Source organism: Neovison vison, chromosome 4 (assembly GCF_020171115.1).
Source record: "Neovison vison isolate M4711 chromosome 4, ASM_NN_V1, whole genome shotgun sequence".
NCBI lineage: Eukaryota > Metazoa > Chordata > Mammalia > Carnivora > Mustelidae > Neogale > Neogale vison.
In genome coordinates this window covers 153,168,741-153,192,258 of record NC_058094.1, presented here as the reverse complement: position 1 = coordinate 153,192,258, position 23,518 = coordinate 153,168,741, and the positions used below count along the sequence as shown (strand labels likewise).

The 23,518-nt window shown below is 34.9% G+C and overlaps 1 protein-coding gene across 2 annotated transcripts in view; it reads left to right on the top strand.

Annotated features, from left to right (window-relative positions):
• SEMA3D (semaphorin 3D) overlaps positions 1 to 23,518 on the top strand; it is a 202,989-nt gene that overhangs the window by 73,894 nt on the left and 105,577 nt on the right. For both annotated transcript variants that reach the window (XM_044245928.1, XM_044245929.1), the window contains exons 2-3: positions 1,546 to 1,736; positions 21,760 to 21,920. In XM_044245928.1, the coding sequence (XP_044101863.1) occupies positions 1,586 to 1,736; positions 21,760 to 21,920 (312 nt within the window). In that variant the 5' untranslated portion in view covers positions 1,546 to 1,585. The remainder of the gene's footprint in view (positions 1 to 1,545; positions 1,737 to 21,759; positions 21,921 to 23,518) is intronic.

Genomic DNA, 23,518 nt, shown 5'->3' with positions numbered 1-23,518 from the left:
TGCCTTCAGGAGTCAGGGACAGACTTGTGTGGGGAAAGTGCAGAAGCAAAGAAAGAATCAGCTGTAGCCTAAGGTCTATTGTTTGTTTGTGATTGATTTTATGATTTGATTTTATCATAAAAGCTTTGATTTTATGATTTTGATGCATTTATTGACTTAGATTTCCATTTGCTTAAGGAGGCCACAACCTCATCAGAGCCACCTGAGTCTAATGGCCTCCTTTGTTTAGTTAATTTAACAGCATTAAGTCATTTCATTTATGGAAAGCACTTTAAAACAAAAAGTATCTGGTACATATAAATATTCGATGACTATTATTTGTAATTATAATTATCAGTCTTAGTTTGAAATATGTGTTTTAGTTTATTCCATGTCTTAACAAAGACAACTGGGGTGCATGGGTGGCTCAGTCAGTTAGAAGCAGTCTGACTTCGGCCAAGGTCATGATCAAAAACAGAAAAAGACAACCAAGGCAGCTTATTTGTGGCATCCTAGTTAATAACAATTTCCTCTCTTTTATCAACCCTTTTATATTAGTTTGTTTTTCTATTCAGTATTGCCCTGTGTGGAATAGTATATACGGTGTGGGTAAGATTGCATCATCCCAGTCCTAAAATCTGTGGTGGTGGCCCGACCTAATCATTCCTATTTTTTCCAATTTTAAGTGAATTTTTATTTTTATTTTTTTTAAAGATTTTATTTCTTTATTTGAGAGACAGCACAATCAGCAGGGAGCAGCACAGGGAGAGGGAGAAGCCAGCTTTCAATGGAACAGGGAGCCTGACACGAGACTCAATCCAAGGAAGCTGGGATTGTGACCTGTGCCGAAGACAGATGCTTAATGGACTGGGTCTCCCAGGTGCCCCTTAAGTAGACTTTTAAAACATCTTTATATCAGAAACAAGAAATGAACTCCCTGAAAATAACAGCTTTTATTTGTTTTTGCTTAGACATCTTTTTTCCTTGGGAATGATTTGGGGAAAGAATGGGCTTCTACTACTATTCCTATCTGAGTAAAGATCTCATCAAGTTAGAAAGAGTTGGCTCCTTCTGTATTTATGTTAGAACAAACAGACAAACTTTAATGGAGGAAGAAATGTTAATCATCCTAAATAGTTGAAATTTAGTTATGTCTTTTTTTTTTTTTAAAGATTTTATTTATTTATTTGACAGAGAGAGATCACAAGTAGGCAGAGAGGCAGGCAGAGAGAGAGAGAGAGAGGAGGAAGCTGGCTCCCTGCTGAGCAGAGAGCCCGATGCGGGACTCAATCCCAGGATACTGAGATCATGACCTGAGCCGAGGCAGCGACTTAACCCACTGAGCCACCAGGCGCCCCGAAATTTAGTTATGTCTTGATCTCTGCATCTGAGTAAAGGCAGACCTAAATTTTATTATTTATTTCTGATTTATTTCCCTTATAACAATTTGCAAGATCTAAACAAAAATTATTTTTTAAAAACTATACACATTCAGAAAATTATAACTTAGTAAATCTAGGAAAATCTATAAACTGCTGTATTAATAGCCACTTTCTTATTTTTTAGATTAAATTAACACCATTTGAAAGAGATCATTGTTTTCATCATGACTGCTAATAAAAATGAGAGACCGAAGTTCAGAAGCCACGATTTTCACCTTTTCCATGCCTTGATGATACTAAGCATGACCATGCTCTTTCTTCCAGTCATTGGAACTTCTAAGCAAAATATTCCACGACTCAAGCTGACTTACAAAGGTAAGTGTATAAATGTTCTTCAGATTGTCTTTTTGGTTACTGTATTTCCTTTATTTAGAAATGCGTACTGACTTCAGTGAAATGTTTATAGTATTGACATCAGTTAATAAAATTATTATTATAAAACACAAAGCGCAATTATTTTTTATTTTTCTGAGGAAAATTATGTCAAAGGTGTTCATGTACACTTTTCTGCTAATTATTTACAATAATCAACTACTGATTAGCATAATTAGGAGGTTTTGTTCTGTAGGTTATAATCAGTTTTGTATTAAAACAAGTCAATCCCTAAAAATAAAAAACATTAATTTCATATGGCTCATGCTAATTAGTTTATCTCTAGTTTGAGACAATTTATATTTAAACACAGTAAGACATATTTAAAAAGTTTATCACAGTAGGATACCTTCAAGATCTCAAACATAAGTATATTTACTATTTTAAAAAGATCCTGTGAAAGGCTTGAAATATAGAGATGAAAAACTATTTAAGAAATGAAATCTGCTAAGGTAATTTTTTAAATATTTAAATTAATATAAAAGCAAAGTTTATAGGAGTTATATTTAGTCATCTTATGTATGCATATGTTTGTGTGTGTACATAGATAAACAGACAGATATTCACAGAGAAAGGGAGGGCATGTCAAATTTTATGCTTGAAGATATTTCTTTTCTTGGATTCTTTCATACTTCTAGTAATGAGAGGAATGTAGGGGACTTATACTCCTTTATTCTGAACTTGGGAGGAAAAAATTATGCCTGTGGTTTTAATATTTGCTAATCTTTAAGACAATTTACTTTCTGAAACCAGATGAAATATCAGTAATAAAACCTAACTTGATGTTGAATGTAAATGGAAATGAAATTAACATTATACCCATTATACATTTCATATGTTGACATTTGTTTGGAATTTATATCTCATGAATTAAAGAGTTAAGGTAATATATTATTTTTTAGTTCTTATATTTTTCTAGGATTTTTAAAACAGGTAAAAAAAGGAAAAAAAAAACAGAACTTTGTCTTTGTATGGGTGAGGGAGGATTAACAGGGAAGAGATATGAGGGACAACTTTCTGGGATTATGAAAGAGTTCTCTATACTGATAAGGGATTGTGATTACTCAATTATGTGGCTTTTTTCACAACCCATCATATGCACAAGTCAGATTTGTTCATTTGTCTGTATTTAAAATTCACCTTAAGAAAAGGAACAGAAAACAAATATTAAACTCCAAACAATGGAAAAAGAGAGAGAGAGAGAAAGAGAGATGCAGAAAGTTTGAAAATAAAGAGATTGAAGGGGAAAAAAGAGGATGCTTTCTGGTTCCTATGATACGATGAATAACATTAGAACATTGCATTGATGGGGCGCCTGGGTGGTTCAGTGGGTTAAGCCTCTGCCTTCGGCTCAGGTCATGGTCCCAAGGTCCTGGGATGGAGCATGGCGTCGGGCTCTCTGCTCGGCGGGGAGCCTGCTTCCCTTCCTCTCTTGCTGCCTGCCTCTCTGCCTACTTGTGATCTCTCTCTGTCAAACAAATAAATAAAAATCTTTAAAAAAAAAAAAAAAGAACATTGCATTGATAATCTGTGAACAATGCAAAAGAAATCAGGCTTGCGAAGAACCTGTAATAGTTAACAGTCACTGGTGATTCATTATGAGCAAAGCATTGGTATAAGGACTGTGTGTTGTCATTTCATCTTCACCAGCACCCGGTATGGTGGGGATTATTACCGTCCCCGTCCCTTATGTGAGGATGTGGAGGTACTGAGAAACTGAAAAATTTGCCAGAGTCTCAGACATAGTCATGACCCAGCCCCTGAAGTCAGCTTCATGCTGCATGGAGCCCAGGTGCCTGATCCAGTTTCTTAGGCCATGGTCACTAGCTGTTCTTCACTGAGGCACTTACAGACCAGAGTGAACTGGAAAATTGATTGACAGCAGCACCATGTTCCTATTTGACTGACGGTATGATTTCCAGTTGTCAAAATTAACAGAGTTAAGAATTGAAGAAGGACAGATGCTCTATTTAAGATCACTGGGTGGGCAAAAGAGATCTACAGACTTGTGAGATGTTGTGCTTTTTGATAAAGTGTGGGAAAAAATAGATTGTCATTGTGACCATTTAGATCATAATCACAGTTTCATAGGAGTCGTTGTAAAATATTAGCCCAAATGTGGTAATTGACCATTGGAAAATAAATTGATCTCTACAGATAGAAAAACATCATTAATTAATTCCATACAGCTGCTACTAGTTAGTTCATCTACTTAGAGGTTTTTTGGTTTTGTTCTTTTTTTTTTTAATGGATATGTTTTTGGACTTGGAATCAACCCTATGTGTTCAAAATCTTGTTTTCCTTATCTCTGTATCGACTGTTACTCCTCTCAGCGCCTGGTATAAAAGGGGAACTGGTCTAAGTTTTGGATTAAATGCAGTGAGAGCTACTCTTTTAATGGTTCTTACATTACACTTTCCAGGTGTTATATTTTTTAGGTTTTTCTCTACATTTAGGTAATTTACATGTCGAAGTCTGGTAAGCAGTAGCAAAGATTGAACGTAGGATAGGAATTACAGATATCTCCCAACCCCCCCCTCCACACACACACAGGCCCCTACTAGCTCCCCATATGAATAACTACTGTTCATCTTTCCTAGGAGAAACATTCACAACCCATACAGGGCACTCCTCTTTCCACTTTAAGGAATATGGCATCTTCTCTTTGGAAATCATCTGTTCTGCCTTACCATCTCCCTATTTCCCACCCACTTCCAAGCATGTGAACAGCTTCCCTGTCTACCTTTTCTATACCATATCTGAGAGTTTTGGAGGCAAGTAGGTGAAATCCCACTATTTTTAAGTGGGCTATTCCAGAATAAATAGTTATGACATACAAAATTCCTGCCAGTTTGGGGTTATGGTGACAGAAATTGCCTGTAAACCACATTCCTGCTTCTGAGATAATGATCATAAGTCTCTCTTGGCATTTTCCTTCTCTTCTGAACCTGACTAATGAATTGAGATCAGCCAGTACCACCCATTGCTTAGATAGCTTTGGGAGAGTCTAAAGTTTGTGCTTTGGGCATTAAAACACTGCCAGAATGTGAGATTAGAAAAATCAGCTAAAGTGAAAAATTAATTTTGTTTTCAAAAAATAACTTTTATGGTCGCAGACTTAGCTTTGTCTTCTTTGCTTTCCGTGGTTCGTGTTTCCTTAGATGCTGACCAGAGATGCAGCCAGTATCAGTAGAGCTAGCTACTTGGAACAGCTGAAAGATTATTTTGAGGGATTTCTTAAAGGCCAAGAGAAAATGTAATAACCATTTTATCCAAAGAATGCTCTTTGATAAAGACTTAGCTTTGAACTTCTGAATCCACAGGAGCTTGTTTGGTTCTATTGTTTTGTAAAGAGATTTCCTTTGAGTTGCATATTTTGAATTCTTGCACATTATGCTTACTAAATCTGCTTCTTAAATAACAAGTAAGGAACCTTGATGATGAGGATGTTCTATATTTCTGGATTTCATGTTATAAGTTTATTATATATATTTTGTCCCACAAGGTGGGCTTCTCACAGTGATACATATGTGTACAGTTTATACTTCAGATGCAGTAAAAATAACTTTTGAGAGATGATGGATTTCAGTCCTGTCATAGTGTAAACATTCTGTATTTCACAATCACTGTGAAGGAACTTTTTTGACTTAAGAATATTTATACCCAGAAATCATTAGTATCTGTGATGTTATTTGTCTGGGAAACGAGTAAATGATGTAAGTAACACAGATAAAAGAGAAATGGACAAAATGGACTAACTTTGAAATAGGAGAAGAAAAATGAAAATTAATATACAAAGTCTCATTTCTTACGATGAATTGTAGGGTTTTTTTTTATACTTTTTTTCTTTTTTGTATAGTCTCTTTAGCCTTTCTTTTTCCTTTCCTAATTTTAGATTTTAGTACTAATTTACGTGTGAATGTCTTATGATATATATTACTCACATGTATATATATGATACATGTATATGCATGTATCTCATATAGTCTTTTTTCTTACCACATCCTTTTGAACCTGGCATAAAGAGAATTCAGCTATCAATTCCATTTGAAAATTTTTACCCTAAAACTCTTGCTATCTCAAAGAATCACAGTAAACCCACAAAACACCAGTTAGTCAACACTGAACTCCCAAGTATTAGACATGAGGAGGGAAACTAACCCACTTAGTATTTACCATATATTTACTCATTCTGCAAATATGTATGGTGCAATCACTATGTTTAATAGGTCCAAGAAAAGTCGCAGTTCCCTTTGAATTTCTTTTTCAGATGAGGAGACAAAGAACAGGTAATCAAATAAATGAATATCATCTCAAATAATGGGAAGTGCAATGAAGAATATAAAACAAGAGGGTGACAGGCTCCAAGGACCCTCTTGGACTTTATTGTATCTGTTTTAGGATACCGTGAAAACCATTGTTTTTGTACCTATCTTTTAGATAAGAAGCTCTGAGACTCAGAGCCTGAAGGCCTTGTCCCCAAACAAGAAGTATGTATTACATGGCAAAATTAAGTGGTGGTATTTATCTCTGTAGTTCAAGGTCCAGGCTTTTGCTACCTGGTGTCCTTGAGGGAAACATTATTCAGGAATGCAGATATCAAGATACAAAAATATATGTAAGTTTTCACCATTACTTGTTGGGCAATATGTTCTCAATAACTATCAAAGTAGAAGTTTTTGATCCTCTAAAACTTATATGTATTTTCATAGACAAGAAAAACTTAAAATCACCTTTAGAAGTTTTTCTTCTATTGTTTAACTAAAACAATGTATTTAATAGAATGGTTCTTTGTTTTGTTGGAATCTTCTAAGAAATGAGTGGATTAATCTGTATACTTTTCTTTTTTTTAATAAATTACTTTATTTACCTAAGAATGTAGCATGTGTCTCAGGAAGAGATTCATGGTTTTTTGACCTATGTAACTTATTTGATTTGAGTAGTCTAACATTAATTCTATTATCTTGAGTCAGCATGATTTAACAGTGAAGAAAGCCAAACTGCTTAGGTTTTAACTGTTCCTACTACTAGTTGTGAGATATCTGGATGTTTATTTTCTGTTCTGCCCTTTTCTTATTCATAACACAGTAAGTGTTACAGCAAATCTAAATGCATTAATTTATTTAATTCCAATCAGGATCTTGTTAAGGTGTGTTCACCCATGTAAAGCACCTCAAACAGTGTTTGGTATAGTAAGCATTTAATAAATGCTGTCAGTTATTATTTTTTGTGAAATGTTATTATCCTGCTCCATATGAATGGTTGCAGACCAAAGATTTCCTTCTGGAAACAACTTTGAAAGATATGTAGATCCCTCTTGTTTACCACATATATTAAAATAGCTTCCACTTAGTCCCAAACCATTTTCTACTATGAGCTGGTTTCCTTCAGTTAAGTACCACACAAAGACTGTAAATTTATTAAAGGTACTTTCCAGTATTTTTACTATTATGGTCTTCTAGTAGGTAATAAGCCCTTACAGTTAAAAAGATCGTGGTTGGCCTTGATAAGAGTAATGTCGTTGATTGGTTGGTAGCCCTCAGAGTGGGTTAAAATGAATCATAAAATCACTCAGGGGTTCAGACCACATGATGCAATCTCAAGTGGGCATTTTTGTTGTCAAGTTCATGGGAAAAAAAGCTGGCTTGCTCTGAATACATCTCCTTAAGTAATTAGTGAACAAACATTACCAATCTTATAGTAGGAATTCTCATGTAATACATGCATTTTTCTATAAAGCAAGTCATTGATGGTTTAATTTTAGGAGATGTGCCATATTTGAATGGGGTCACTTGTTTTCCCTGATGTATTTTCTCTAAATTGCGGCTATTCAGTTGTAGTTTTAAGAGTTCAAGGATAATCTTACTGTATATGTGATATTTAACTGTCAACAGTTAATAACAATAGTTTCTGAGTGCCCATTACATTTCTGGCCTTGTTCTGGCAGCAAACAGAAGAGGCCAAAATCCCTGTCATCATGTGGTTTATACGCTGATATGGAAAGTCAGACCATACACAAGTACATTGCATAGCAAAATAGAAGATGAAAAATGCTATGGAGAGAAATGAAGCAGGAAAGTTAGCTAAAGAATGGTGGGGATGTGGTAGTCAAGTATGGTGGTAAGGAAAAGATCTCACTGAGAGTGTGATATTCTCACGAGTACTTAAAGAAATTGTTGTTAAAATTATGGAGATACTTGGGAAAGCAATATTTTTTTTGCAAAAGGAACATCAAATGCAAAGATTATGAGGTGAAAATGTGTCTGCCATGTTTAAGGATCCTAAGGAAGACAGTATGGCTGAAAAACAGTTGGATGGGGGAAAAACGTTTGACAAAATCAGAGAGTTAATAGGAGGAAAAAGGATTAGATCCTTCCACTGTTGTCATTGTTAAAATATTGGCTTTTAGTCTGAGTGTTATGGAAATCACACTGGGGAATTTTGGCACAGAGGTGACACAATCTGACTCATTGTTATCGGATCATTCTGGTTTCTGTGTTGTAAATACACCAAAAGGGAGAATTCAGGGAAATAGACATGTTGTAATGATGCAAGTGAAAAATGATGGTCTTTGGGCCAGATCAATGAGGTTTCAATGAGGTAGGAAAAGAGGATGATATGTAGGTAGAGCCAACAGGAGTTTTTGATGGATAAAATATAAAATAAAAGATAGAGGAGTCAAATCTGACTCCATCTTTTTTGTTTTGTTTTAACTTAAGGATGGAGATACCATTAATTGAAATAGAGAAGATTATGAAAGAAGTAGATTTTGGAGGGAAATCAAGTGGACATATTTGTTTGAGAAGACAAGACTACTAGATGTCTAAGTGAGATGACAGGAAGGCATTTGAGTATAGAATTGCTAGAGTTCATGGGACATATCATTGGGGATATGAATTTGGCAGTTAGACTATAGAAAATTTTAAATCTATGAGACTCTAAAAGATAACTAAAAGACATAGAAGAATTTGAAGGATTGAGTTCTGGGAATCTCTCAAGCAAGGAAAGTAGAGAAAAGAATGATGAGCATCAAAGTGAACTGAAAAGAAGTGCCCATGTAGGAGAAAAATCAGTAGTTATAGGACACAGGAAGTCAATGAAGAAAGTAAAGGAAAAGGGATTATCAGCAGTGTCATATTCAGCTAATGTGTCTTCAAAGATAACAAGTAAAAATTAACATTAAATTCAATAAGAGTTCACTGTTGACCTTGATAAAGGCAGTGTCTTTGAGTGGGAAAGCCAAGGCAGTTAGGATGGATACTTAAGAGCATTGGCTCAGGGACTGTAGACAATTACAGATAATTCTTTCAAGGATTTTTTTCTGTAATGGAGACATGGGCAGTTGTAGCCGGAAGGAAAATAAAATCAAGAGATTTGGGTTTTTTTTGTGAACTAAATAACATCATAATTATATTTTAGTTGAAATAATCTAGGAGAGAAATAATCCATGATTCAGAAGAGATGTGAGATAATCCATACCTTACTGAAGAAAACATTGATGAAACGCCATTCTTTTCTCTAAAACAGGCTACTTTTATGTTATTTTATTTTAGTTTTTAAGTAGGCTTCTTGTCCAGCGTGGAGCCCAGTGTGGTGCTTGAACTCACAATGCTGAGATCAAGAATCTGATGCTTAATTGACTAAGCCACAGGCTACTTTTAGAACAAATGTTAATGAAACTGGCTTATTTTGCATAATGAACTATTATCTGGGTCATTGTCAATATCAGCTATTGTTTAGATGGAAACAGAGGGCAAACAGATAGAAAACTGTTTAAGGAGGAATGTGTTCAGTTTGATACAGTGTTATAGGTTATAAGTAGTATATATGTTTATTGATTTGGATAGAAAACTCCAGGAACATGAAATAACAATCCCAAGGTCACATAAGAGATAATTAAAAAACAACAACAAAAACTGATCCCTGTCTCCTGCTTTTCAGTTCAATGGTATTTATACTACAGTTTGCCTGCATCCAAGCCTATTAATTAATAATAATTAAAATCTATTTAATACTGTATTTGAGCACTGTTCTAAACATGGATTGTGGAGATTCACAAAATGATGGAAGTTACACAGTAGTGTAAGGTACAACATAAGACGTAATATTTTCATAGAAGTATCACACAAAAAAGCATTCTTGGAATGAAGAAGATGTGTAAATATCGCTGAGGTCTACAAAGGTCAGCAATATCCTCCGAGCAGGGTAAAAGAGAGCTACATCCTGAGACACTTCGGGTGTGTCTTTGGCTATGTGTAAGCCTGGAAGGGACTTTAGGATGGTCATTGCTTAAGTAAAGGCAATTTTTTTCCGGGATTAAACCCAGTCAGCTCTTTTTTGGTTAAAAAAGTTCCTTTTAAACAGATGTTATATATGGTTGATTTACTATTCCATGAATTATTAAGGTGATAAAATTTTGTATATGCCACTGCTTATTTTAGGATTTTGCTTACCTAAAATTTAGCTCTAATTTTTTGGATCTTATTAAAGAAATTTTTACAATGATATTCTTTCAGTACATGTGTAAAAATATAAATTCAAGGTCATTTTAAAAATTAATGTCTTTCTTTTCACAGAAAATTTGATAAATTGCCTCTCTGCTTCTTAAGAAGTTGTAATATATATTTTGCATTTTTGTAAGAGTCCTTTAAACATGCTGATTTAATCCTATTAATTAAAAGAGGCATAAATTAGAACTAAGTGCTTTTTACTTCCAAAAAGAGATACTCACTCATAAAGAGGTTTGTCTGAAGCTGCAGTGAGCCAGACACAGTCAAGAAAGTAAGATAAATATTTTAGTAATCCCAGTGGAATGATGAAGTGGAAGAAGCAATAGAACTTGTCTGTGGGTACATTCCATAAAAATATAAGTAGAGTTGTTTTGAAAAAGAATCTCGTTTTTCTAAATAAATGCTAAATCTTCAAATATAAAATATAGCTGTAGTGGTTGACGGGGCTTCACTTCAGAAGACCTTGATTTTAGCTGTTTCTCTGGCATGTACTGTTCATTAGAATGATGATTTGCTCTTTCTGAGTCTAGTTTTTCTCATCTGGAAAATGGTGATAATCCTTTGGTTCTCCTTCAGGATCAAATTAAATAAAAGAGGAAAAGCTCCTTGAGCTTTACAGAGCACAAAATGAATATCATGACAGGTTATATTACTGAATTAACTGAAGTAAAAATGGAAGGTCTTTACAAATACAATTACGTTTAGGCATCTCTGGTAGGATTTCTGCTGCTGCATGTAACAGGAAATTTGCTTAAAAGTTAAGAATGAATCATTATTTGTCATTTTTGCATCTTCCTTCCGGGTTAATGCATATGAAGTACAGGTACTTCCCTTCTTTGTAAGAGAAAACTGAGGGGGAATAGTTCGCATATCATTGATTTAAACCAAGCAGGTCATTTATTACTTATAGCAATTAAGTTGGTTATAATTTAAGTTAGGCTAATTTAGAATAAATTAGGGATGTGCAGATTTGACCAAAGTAGAATTGTAAAGGGGGAAAAAAAATCTGGCCATTTTGCATAAACTAACACTTGTCATGTTCCAAGTGTTTGCAAGAAACTCTAGTGTGGAGAAGAGGGAAGGGTCTAGCTCTTCTCTTCAGTGCAGTGGGTTCACTTTGCATTTTAGCTTTTCTGCTCCAGCTTTTGTTCAAGGATCCGTAGCATCAGCATAATCGGGGAGCTTGTTAGAAGTAAATAATCCTAGCCCCTCCCCCTCTTCTAAATGAGAAACAAGAATCCTAGCTGACCTGAAAGCATGTTAAATCTTAAGAAGCCCTGTTCTAGAGTGTTCTGTTTCAGACCTCCTTCTCTTTCCCCTGCCCCCACCCCCAAGCATTTGGAGATAACAACAGGAACCTTTAATGACTGCAAAGCATTAGAGCCACAGTTAGGTCTTCTAATGGTACATTAACCTCTCTAAATTATTAATAAGCCCATAAATTCTGATTTAGATGAAAGCTAGGTAAACCAACAGACATAAGAATCACTAGTTTGAAAAATTGTTAAGTGTTTATTAGACTTCTTATATGCAAGAAGTGGCCATAAATTACAGCATTGATTTAGACATTATTGTTATCTACAAGGGCTTCTACTTTTTTTTTTTTTTTTAAGGGACAAAGTAATCGCGAATATATTAATGCCGTAAGATTAGGATAATTTTAAAATAAATGTTGAAGAATTTTGAATAAGGTTGGGTATGAAATAGAACTTCGAACATTGGACAAAACTCAGACTTTATTTAATGAAGTATATATTGACACTGGAGGATTTTGGTCATGAATTGACCTAACTTAATTGTGATTTAGGAGGAAAAACAAAATAGACAACATCATGCGGTAGAGATTGGTGAAGGAGGAAGGCATAGAACAAAGTTGTTTATGAGTCAGTTGGGGATCTTGGCTTGACTGACAATAGGAATAAATATTTGAGGAGGAAGAATAAAAAATTTGCATGATCGAATCTGTAAGACTAAATTTAGCTGGGTGTTGGTGGGAGGGAAGTGAAATAGACTTAGAAGTACCAATTATTGGGGTGCCTGGGTGGCTCAGTGGGTTAAGCGTCTGCCTTCAGCTCAGGTCACAATCTCAGGGTCCTGGGATCGAGCCCTGCATCAGGCTGTCTGCTCAGCAGGGAGCCTGCTTCCCCCTCTCTCTCTGCCTTATCTCTCTCCCTACTTGTGATCTTCCTCTCTGTCAAATAAATAAATAAAATCTTGGTGAAAAAATAATGAATACTGTTTTTCTGAAAATAAATAAATTGGAAAAATAAATAAATAAATAAATAAAATCTTAAAAAAAAAAAAAAAAGAAGTACCAATTATTTAAATACAGGAAAAAGAGTAAGGGACCAAGGAAGGAGAACTAAAAAGGATTCTGATTTTTTGAGCCTGGGAACTAAGTCATGTTGTTAAGTCATCAAACTCAGTAAGATCAGTTGATTGGGGGAAAACTACAGTATCAAACAGGTTATTGGAAATTCTGAACTGTGATTTGATAGAGGCAGTGCAGTTTTAAGTATTTTATCCAAAGTCATCAGCAGAGTTCTAGCAATTTATGAGACAAAAACTTATAGGAAACTATAAATGGAAAACATTATTTCAATGCTTATGCCTATGAATATGACTTGAAATTCAGGAAAACATTATTCTATGACTGTATTTTTAATCTCTCTTTTGGAAGTCTGTGTGCGTATTTTAATGCAAAGTCTCTGAATACCTCTACCAAGAGTATCTTCCTTGAGCATGTGAATAGAGGACATTTTCTGGAGAAACCTAGAGAAAAATTCTACCAGGAATTGACCTCTATTTGTTGGGAGTGAAAAACAAAACTAAAGTTTTTTTGGATTAATGGAAATTAAATTTTAGATCAGATATCACACAGAGTACCCAGCATGATAAATGAAAAACAGCAACAAACAAACAAAATCCAAGATGTAGTCACTCCAATTATTTTAAACTTCATAATAGCAAGAGTGAAGAGGTGATTCAAATAACTTCCAGAAACAATAAGGACATATTCAAAGGTTGGGGATGGCATGGGACTTCTCAGTCATGACTTTGAAAGCTGGAACGTCATGTTCATGTGCTTCAGATCACTGAGAGTGAGTGCTATTCAACCGAGAATTCTGTAGTTAGCCCACCTATTGTAATAATTAGAGGGATTTTCACCCATGGAAAGTTTCAAAAATTTAAATCTCAGTCACCCTTTCTTAAGAAGGTTCTGGAGATGTGCTCACCAAAATTAAGAAGATAAACCAAGGAGGAAGACACAGGATGTAGGAAAGGTAGGATTCGTAATAAGAGAGAGGTGGAAAAAGCTGTCCATCAGGGGAGAGAACAGACCATCCAATCTGTGGGGAGAAGAAAGGGCCCAGTTGAGATGTCTCCAGGAGGAAAAAAAAAAAATGATCTGACAGAATTTCATATGAAAATTTTATGGAGGCACTTTTCAGAAAGTGTGGAAAGATTTAATCATGATTTTGGGGCACCTGGATGGCTCAGTCATTAAGCGTCTGCCTTCAGCTCAGGTCATGATCCCAGGGTCCTGGGATTGAGCCCCACATCCGGCTCCCTGCTCAGCGGTGGGAAGCCTGCTTCTTCTTCTCTCACTCCCCAGCTTGTGTTCCCGCTCTCACTGTCTCTCTCTCTCTCTCTCTGTCAATTAAATAAATAAATCTTAAGAAAAAAAAAAAAAAGACTTGATCATGATTTTGAAACTAAGCATATGTCATAACTAGGAAATTATCAATAAAAGAAACAGGTTTTTTTCAAGAAAAAAAGTATAATGTTTTCCTGAAAATTACTTTTCTCAGTAGGAAAGAATATTTACGTTTTGAAAATAATGGAGTCACTGAATATAGCGTTTGTAAAAATGGGTGTGTTATTACTACATTAGGATCTTGATTGGAGGGAAAGAGTTGGCATCAGAAATTTAGATTGTCAACTTCTGTAAATGGGAATTCAATGAAAATATTTGTAAATTCTGTTTTAAAAGATAGTATATTCATATTGTTTAGAATTATAAAAAGGAATAGAAAGTAAACTAAATGTTTTATTATGGGGACTAGATTGGAGGTGGACAAAAGAGGAGACAGATGGCTTACATATGCCTTTTAATGTTACTTTTTGGTATGCATATACTTAATTTTGATGAATATAATTAATTTGAAAAAGCAATGTTGTTATAAAATATTGTCCTTTTAAAAAGTTATTCTCACAGCTCTTTGCTCTGTACATTCATTTGTCATGATCTTAGCTTAAGGAATTATTTGTTCCTGTTGTATTTGTCTTGCTATTTAGAATCCATACTAGTTGGTATTTTAAGGTATGCCCCTCTGATTTTATAAAAATTAAATTTACATACTTGATTGAAAACCAATCCAAAATCATTTGCAACATGGTGTCTTGATTTTAAACATTCCTTAAAATTTGAAAATTGAGAAAATCTCCAGACCATGAAGGGAGTTAAGAAAATAATTGTCAAACTAGAATCAGTCTTCCTGAAATTATCCTGTCAACTACTTCAACTACTTCTGACCTTGTTTTTCTGGAAATGTACTAGGTACTTAAAATGTTAGCCTTCTTTTACAGGTCAGTGGGAAAAATTATCATAGCAAAGCTTTTGAGATTTTAAAAGGACTTATAATCATAAATTATGAATCTCACGTGTGATGGATTATATAAAGCATCTGCTGCTGAAAGCTAGCCAAATAAGAATAAGCCTGTGATTTAAAAGCATGGATGTTGATGGAAATGTGACAATGTAAAATTGTCACACTCTACTGCACATCCTGTCCTGGCAAGAACAAAGCTCTGATGATATAATAGGCTTTATTTGTTTCTAATTTATGTTTCCCTACATGGTACCATCTGATTTATTATTGACATAGAGAATGTTTTAATACCTAATGAGAAGAATGATCTTCAGCATTCCATTGCAGAAGAGCAAAATGGAAATTTGATTTTTTTTTTCTTTTTTTTTTTGGAAGGAAGGAGAAAAATAGGGCTGGACTCTCACTTAGGAAACTATAAAGATAATATAATACTCACCTATAATTTTGAAGCAGTCTTTTCAGTCTTTTGTAAGGGTTTTGGGTCTGAATAATATTTTTTTCTTGATATATTTGATATTGTTGAGCAGTTAGCTATGGAGACTGATTATACATAAATAGAGAATAATTTGTGTTTTTGATAGGTGGAAGTGAGCTATCTTGGCAACCAAAATGTTTTCATATGATCTCAAGTCTCAGAAAACCAATTGAAAGTCAGGTGGGGCCAATTTAAGATGAGTTAAATTTCCAAAGTTTGATTCCAAGACAGAATCCATGCGTTTCCTTGGATCAAATGGTGAGGAAGCAAATACAAGTTCACAGCGAGCCAAAGGAACTCAGTGAACAACAACATTAGGGACTAATTTTCATTTGGAGTGAATAGCTAGCTCCTTTTACTCAACTCCTGACCCAAACTGAGAACAGGCTTTTTGGGGGGGAATGGTTTGGTAGCCAAAACATCTCTGGAAACAAAGTCAAGAAGGAATCTATAGAAGGAATCTTTAGATACTAACAACATGAAAGCCTTGGGGATTCAGAGATCAAGGGAGGAAAGCTGAATTTATGGGGAAGACGGGAATAAAAACTTATTTACTTCTTTACTTAGACAGCTCTTCAAAGAACACGCTAGAGAGGTGACCGTATTTCAAGAAACCTCAGAACAGCCTTACTGATATAATGGTGATTTCCTTTTAAGACAAGTAGAGTGGGTGTGATAAGGTTTTGTGCTGAATATCTTGAGATCATAGGGAAAAGCAATCAAGTTTTGATCTGGGTCCATTTTGAGTTGAAAGCTTTCTGTGCTGAGGAATTCTATTCCTTACATTGGAGTAGATTAGAAATTGACTTTCCTCAAAGGTGATTTTCTTTTAACCCCATGAAGTTCTGCCTTTAATAACTTTGATTATCTTCTTAAAAAAATGATCTGTTAAGTGTTCTTCTTTAAAGGATATGGGAAGCCATTTTTTAGCTACATTGTCTTCTTGTAAGAGAAACTGTCAACTCCACCCTGTTCAGGATTTCTGGCAATAAATGTGATTTCAAGGGTATGGGATCTTGTTCACTTAACAAACATTGAGGAAGTCTGTCTTGCTTAATCATAAATTTATTAGATTCATAGTGACTAACCACTCCCTTCCTTTCTGGGGTGAAGAGGAAGAATGTAGACCATCAGGTCAAATGTTCTTCAGGCTGAATGAACAATTGTATTAAGGGACACTAAAAGGGAGATACAAAGAATTCTTTTCAGAACAAATGTTTATTTCAAATAGGGGCAGTGATTACGGGATCTGTAGCCTTCCCCTCACAGAGAGGGCATCTGGCTGCGAGAGAGGACTTTCACTCTTAAGAGTAAATTGGTTCTGTGAAGCCCATTTAACCATTCTGGACCTTACTGCATCGGTAACACATGAATCTGACAAGGAATATTGATAGAATGAATTTCCTTCTAGTTGGAATTTCTTTATGCTCTATTTCTGTTCTTCCCAATGGTAGAGGGGATCTGCTCCAAGAAACAGAGCAATGCTGAGAAAGAGGTAGGTGAGGGAGAGTTAATTTGATACCTCCTTAATTTTAGCAAAGTTAGGCATAAGGTTCTAATGCCATGGAACTCCATTATTGGAAGGAGCTTAGAGACCATTTGGTGTCTCCACCCACAGGTAATGATGGGAGAACTGAAGTAGCATTATTTGGCTTGGTAAAAGAAAGGCAGACAGGAATTTTTTTCCATTTCACTATTAAAGATATTTAGCAGCCTACAACTCTACTGTTGCCCTCTGTTACAAGCATATTTTCATTTTTGTTGTGGAAGAGCATTTCCTCTGCGCTTGGCTGTCCAATCCTTGAGATTGGAACTCGCTGCCAGAATCTTTGCAATATGGGCAGAGTATACTTGGTGGTCTTAGGTGACTCAATTGTTTGCCTTCAAAGTCAAGTTTTATAAAGGTAGTGACTCACTTTTTTAGTGCTAGAAGTGAGAAATTATTCAAAACATGGGTATTAACTACATCTAGGAAGTACACAGTTTCTGTGACTTTTAGACAGGTATCAGGAGATGTTGATGAAGACTCTGGATGTACCCTTCAGAAAAATGCACACACACATACAGACGTAGGAAAAATCATGTTATTGTTAGGGTTTTGGATCCTCAGAACCATCCTGTTGCTCTGCGGTGGTTAATTGATCTTGGAACATGAACAGTTTGTCTGTGTCATCATTTGATTAAAATCCACCGTGGAAATGATTTCCATATTTACCCTAGTGGAATAAATTAATAATCCTTGTTTCATTTATTTCAGAAAAAAATCAGCTTGTAGCTTTTCCAAAAGTATATTGCTAGACCAAGAGTAGGGATTTGAGGGCCTGGGACATTGAGAGACACTACAAGCTGAGAATAGGGTGATAGGACAATGAATTGCTACAAGAACAGTTAGAAGGAGTGATTACGGTGGATTAGGTCAAAGATGTAGGTAGACATAACAAAGAATGCATTTAGGACCTAGAGGCAAAGGCTGCTGTCCTCTGAGGAGAGGTGAGGCGGGCTGAGTATGATCTCTGAATGGCGTGTGTAAAGCAACACACTTGCCCCACCATCCAGAGTTTCTGTTCAAAAAGCACTACACACTATGGACAGTCTTAAAAATTACATGTCTGAGAATTGCCACTTTAGGAGAAGAAGAAAATAAACCTCTGAAATATATTGCCAAATTTTTAGTCTTTAACATTCATGAATTTTCAGCCCTCAGAGCCTGCATCCATTTCTGATCCCAGAAATCCTGGGGGTGTATTAGTTATAGGTGTGAAGATGCAGGGTCTGGAATTAACTACCCCCCATCCACACCCCTGGTTGTTGTTGTGTGGTTTTTTTTTGTTTTTCTTTTTTTCTTTTTCCTCCCCCCCTGGACTTTAGCTGTTGATCCTGTGGAAACAGAAATGAGTTTGCTTGGTTTGGCAGAAATGCAAGAAAGATAAGCTGCTTGGGGAAGAGGGAACCTGTTCCAATCCCTGTCCCAAGGTCTTTTCAAAATGTATGCGTCAGCCTGAGAAATTTTCATGTGTAATGCCTAAGTCTAATTATTTAGTTTGGCTACAAAGGATTGGTGAAGCATGCTTTAATCGTTTTGATGCTAACATTGTTACAAGGCAACATTAAATCATTTTGAAATGATAATACTTTACGTTAGTCACTATTTTCACAGCTGTTTGTCCTTGTCACATTTGAAACTAAACCCAATAGAATTGGTTATAGTAAAAGAAAGGAAAGCAAGTGACTACTTCAATTTTATTTCCCTGGTGGTACCAATAGAAACAACAAATGAGAGGCAAGATTCTTTAACATCTCGCTCCCCTCATTAGCATTGCCATAACTCAGGGTCTTACCATCTTCCAGAAACTTCTGAGTAGTCTCCTTGCTCCCACTTTTCCAATTCCCAACCATCCTGAACACTGCAACCAGACTTTTTTCCCCAACACTCAGTTAAAGTCTTTGTCACTTTTCTGTGTAATATATTTTAGTGGCTTCCGGTTACCTAGATGATAACCAAACTCCCCAGCGTGCCATTTTGGGCTCTGTTTATCTGGAGGCTGCGTTGATGTCCAGCCTCACATGTACAGTATATGTTCTAGCATTCCAAATTATACTTTAATTCCACAAATATTTAATAAGTACTTAATTTGTCTCCAGGACACTGAGCTAGTGATTTGGATTCAATGATAAGTTACACACAGTCTTTGTGCTGAAGGAGCTGACACTGCAGAGTAGGAGACATATTAAAAATGCAGTGTCTGAAGGTCCCTGGGGGGGGCTCAGTCCATTAAGCATCTGCTTTTTGCTCAGGTCATGATCCTGGGATTGAGTCCCCCACTGGGCTTCCTGCTCAGCGGGGAGTCTGCTTCTCCTTCTCTCTCTGACCTTCCCCCCGGCTTGCTCTCTCTCTCCCAAATAAATAAATAAAATCTTTAAAAAAATTTTTTAATACATTGAATACGATGTATGATGCCATTGTACAGTCCCGTGTTCTTCTGCCTTAAATAAACTTTTCTTTCTATCTTTCCTGTAAAGCTTCCATTTGTCTTTCAACACTATTATCGGTTATCATCTTCTTTTATATGGTGATACACAATTACTTGAAAGATTTCTTTTGTGTATACTTGTATTAGAATTTATTTCACTTATATAGTATTTTGTATGTGTATCTATTTATGGATTGATCTATGAGCCCCTTGAAGGCAGGGCTTAGTCATGACCAGTCATTAACAGCATGCTCAATGCCTAACATGTAATAGATTCTTATAATTATTTGTGGACTGACTAGCTTTTTTTTGTTTTGTTTTGTTTTAAATAGGCTTCATGCCTACTTAAAGTGTGGAATCCAACCAATGTGGGGCTTGAACTCATGACCATGAGATTAAGACCTGAGCCGAAACAAGAGTTGAACACTTAAGCTACCCAGGCACCCCCTGAATAGCTTTTTAATATTAGTCCAGTTTTATTAAAAAAAAAATAGAGAGGAATTTTCATCTTCACAGCTCAGGTTTAAGGGAAGGCAAGATAACATTCTTCTTTCATAGAACTTACTTTGCCCAAGCTGAAATTTAATAATCGTACTCAAAGTAACAGTCAATATTTATTGAACTTTTCCTATCTTCAAGCTATTGTTTTAAGAACCTTATATAAATTATCTCTTTTAATCATCCTAACAATTATATGAGCTGGGAAATACAATGACTTCCTCTTCATAGATTTTGTAGAAAGTTTAAAAAATACGTCATCACGATTGTAATCGCTGATAGTTGTATAGAACCTACTGAGTGCTGGGCACCATTCTGATGCTGATCATATATGAAGTCCTTTATTCCTCACAGCTCCATGATTTTAACAGCTTATATTATTCTTTCCTCAGTTCTGCTTTATGGTTAGTATGGAATGTTTATTGGATATGAGTCCTACAAAAATAAGCTTATGTATTTGTAGATACTAGAAAATATTATTCCATGTGTCTCTGGTCTGAAAACCTGTTAAAGTTATATCAAGCTTAATAGAAAATAATTAACGTAGAGTTCAGACTTCTATCCAGTGTACATAAAATATGATTCATGAACATTAATAAGACCATATTTGCCTGAGAATTCAGATAGTATTGTATCTTCTCCAGCATAGAGTCTCATGGTTTGTCAAAACTAAGATCAAAATCTGTCTTGCTGAATAAGGGAAATAACATTTAACCACTATAAATTAGTAAATTAGTAAAAAGAAAAAAGTGAAATAATAATAAAGCCTGCAGTTGATATATGGAATATATAGACTTTAAATTTCAAAGACTCAAAGATCCCTTTTACAGAGGTTAAACAATGCCATGATACATTTTAGAAGTATCTTGATATCTATTCTGAGACATTGTCTTTTCATATTTTTCTCATCAATTAATAACGACTTACTTGAAAATAACGCTTTAGTTTTAAAGTCCAGCAATATCTAATGGACTTTAATAAGGAATGAGTGATATTATTACTTTATTGGTAATCAATATTATACAGTTGTAGAAAATGAGAAGCTAAGACAAATACTTGAGGCAAAATCTGTTGAAAAGATTTGGATTTCTATAAACCCAGACCTAGATTTAAATAAGTCTGTCCATATCACAACTGTGACTGAAAAAAAGAATTAGGACATACAGACACGTGTCAAAGAGAAATGGAGACTGAGACTGAGGTTACATTATCAACTTTACCACCACGTGACATTGTGACTTTAGGGCATGTGGCTTCACCTTGGAGGAATTAAATACCTTCATTTATAAAATCATGATTTAGTATTAATTGAGTTTCAAGGTCCCTTCCTGCTTTACAGTTTTGATCCCAATACTGGTTTAGGATCATATATCTTTCAGAATCCATTTTCTCGGATTTGGCTACTTTGTTTACTTTCTGAATACATGAACTAGGAAGAGTATAATCCTCCAAACTCACCCATGAGTCTTAATGTTATCAAAAGTAGAGGGCAAAGAAATCCTCTGAGGTTTGTCACAATCATTTCGATGCTAACTTTGCCTATATTAATTGATTTAACCCATGTGCAAAGGTGCTATATAATGATGCTTTAATTTATGACTTAAGAAGATGACCAGAGTTGTGAAATATTTTGCGTTTAATTGCTTTGATACTCATTTTAGTGTCTTTCATTTTTTCATGTTAGATCCATATTGTATCAATAAAATACAAATGTCATAAATCATATTGATTTCTACATGAGTGTGTGCTTAAAACTGTATATTGTCTGCTTGTATCTAAATTGAAGCATTCATGCTGTATATATTCATTTACAGAGTGTGAAAAGTATGTATTGAGGCAAATAAATATTTTGCCAATTAATTTTTTCCTTCTTTCTATTCTCCTTTTACTTTCCCATAGACTTGCTGCTTTCAAATAGCTGCATACCCTTTTTGGGTTCATCAGAAGGACTAGATTTCCAAACCATTCTGTTGGATGAGGAGAGGGGCAGGCTGCTTGTAGGAGCCAAGGACCACATCTTCCTGCTCAGTCTGATTGACATAAACAAAAATTTTAAGAAGGTCAGTTTGTTTTTACAAAGTTGACTGAATATCCATTTATCTTCATCTGTGCCTTCCTTTTCTTTTGTTTTAAGTGACTCAATGTCAAATCACTAGGTCATTTACATGTCCAAAAGGAGCATATTAAAAGGACACCTTGCTTCAGCTATACGTTTTAGATTTTTATGGATTTAAGTACATATACATATTCTCCATTTAGAGTGAATAAGCATAGTAATAAAACCATTGAGAATATGAATGAAAGAGATTATATAAGAGAAATGCAATGGTTTAGATTGAAAATCTGGCAAATGGGTTATTAATAATTAACATTTATATCTAAAGCAATTATTGCAAAATTAAGTTTTGTATTAACTTTCAATTAACAACCATACTTTTAAATTGGCAGTGTGACTATGGTGGCATTTTAACACCACACTGTTTTTTTTTCCCCTACACTCTTGTATTTTCACTGAATAGTATTCTCCAATGGCCCAGTCACACTCAGAGGGTGAAGATTAGTAATAACCCAAATATGAGCTCATGAAAAGCAATCTACCACTAAAAGAAAATATATGCTAATTATTGAAAAAACAAAAGGCAGCTGCTGCTGTGCTTTGCATTTGCAGTAGGAACATGGTACCCAAAGGAAACAGTGTCACACTTCAGGCTTTATAAATTATGACCAGCTGGTATTTTAACAAATACCATTATTTGTGAAAGCCAAGATGGATGCCAAGCCTGGAAGGGATTGAAGGATGAGAAGACATAATCCTTGACCCATTCTGCATCTACGAGACATCTTAGATTGTTTTCTCTTTCTCTCCTCCTTCAGAAGATTCCCACCACCCTCAAAAAAATGCTAAGAGCCATTAAAGATTTCAGGTCAATAGTTTCCAACACTGAATTAATAGAGTATTCTTTCCATTCAGAAAGGGCTATTCATAGGTCATCATAGAACTTTAAAGCTTCAAATAGCTTTCACCTCAATGACCACTTTTAAACCTCTAATTTGGAAATGCTTTTAATAACTAAATATTTATTGTTCAGTTATTTAATATCATTCAGGACTAGGAGATTTAGTCTAGATAGGCAAAATATTTATCTCCATATATATTAATATTGCTTAGTTAATGCCTGCATCAGAAACACTGTTTTTTGCCTTTTAATAATTTAATTTTTAAGTAGTTCTCCTGCCCATTTTTTAGGTCTACCAAAAGAAAAGGAGATACCTCTTATGAATGCTCAGACTTGATAAAGAAATAGTCTTTGAATGCAAGTGTATATGCATGTATTAGCTGATTCTAGAAGGTTTGAGGGTAAAATGTTACCAGTAGTTGTTCTTGATTTGCGGTCGTGCAAATACACTTACAAATTCATAAGATTATCTTCTTAAAAAAATTAATTCTGTAGTTTGATAAGCTGTGAATTATGTGCTAGAATTTGAAAAGCTTACCTTCATTGTGCCATTATAGTTCCATTCCACTTATTTTTAAGGGTGTATTTTTTCCTTAGTAATTTTTTTAAAAAAGTGTTTGTATTAGAGAGCCTATTGATGGTATCAACTAATAGCTCATTCATCAATAAATATCTTAAGAGATAACCTCTTTTATGAAAGC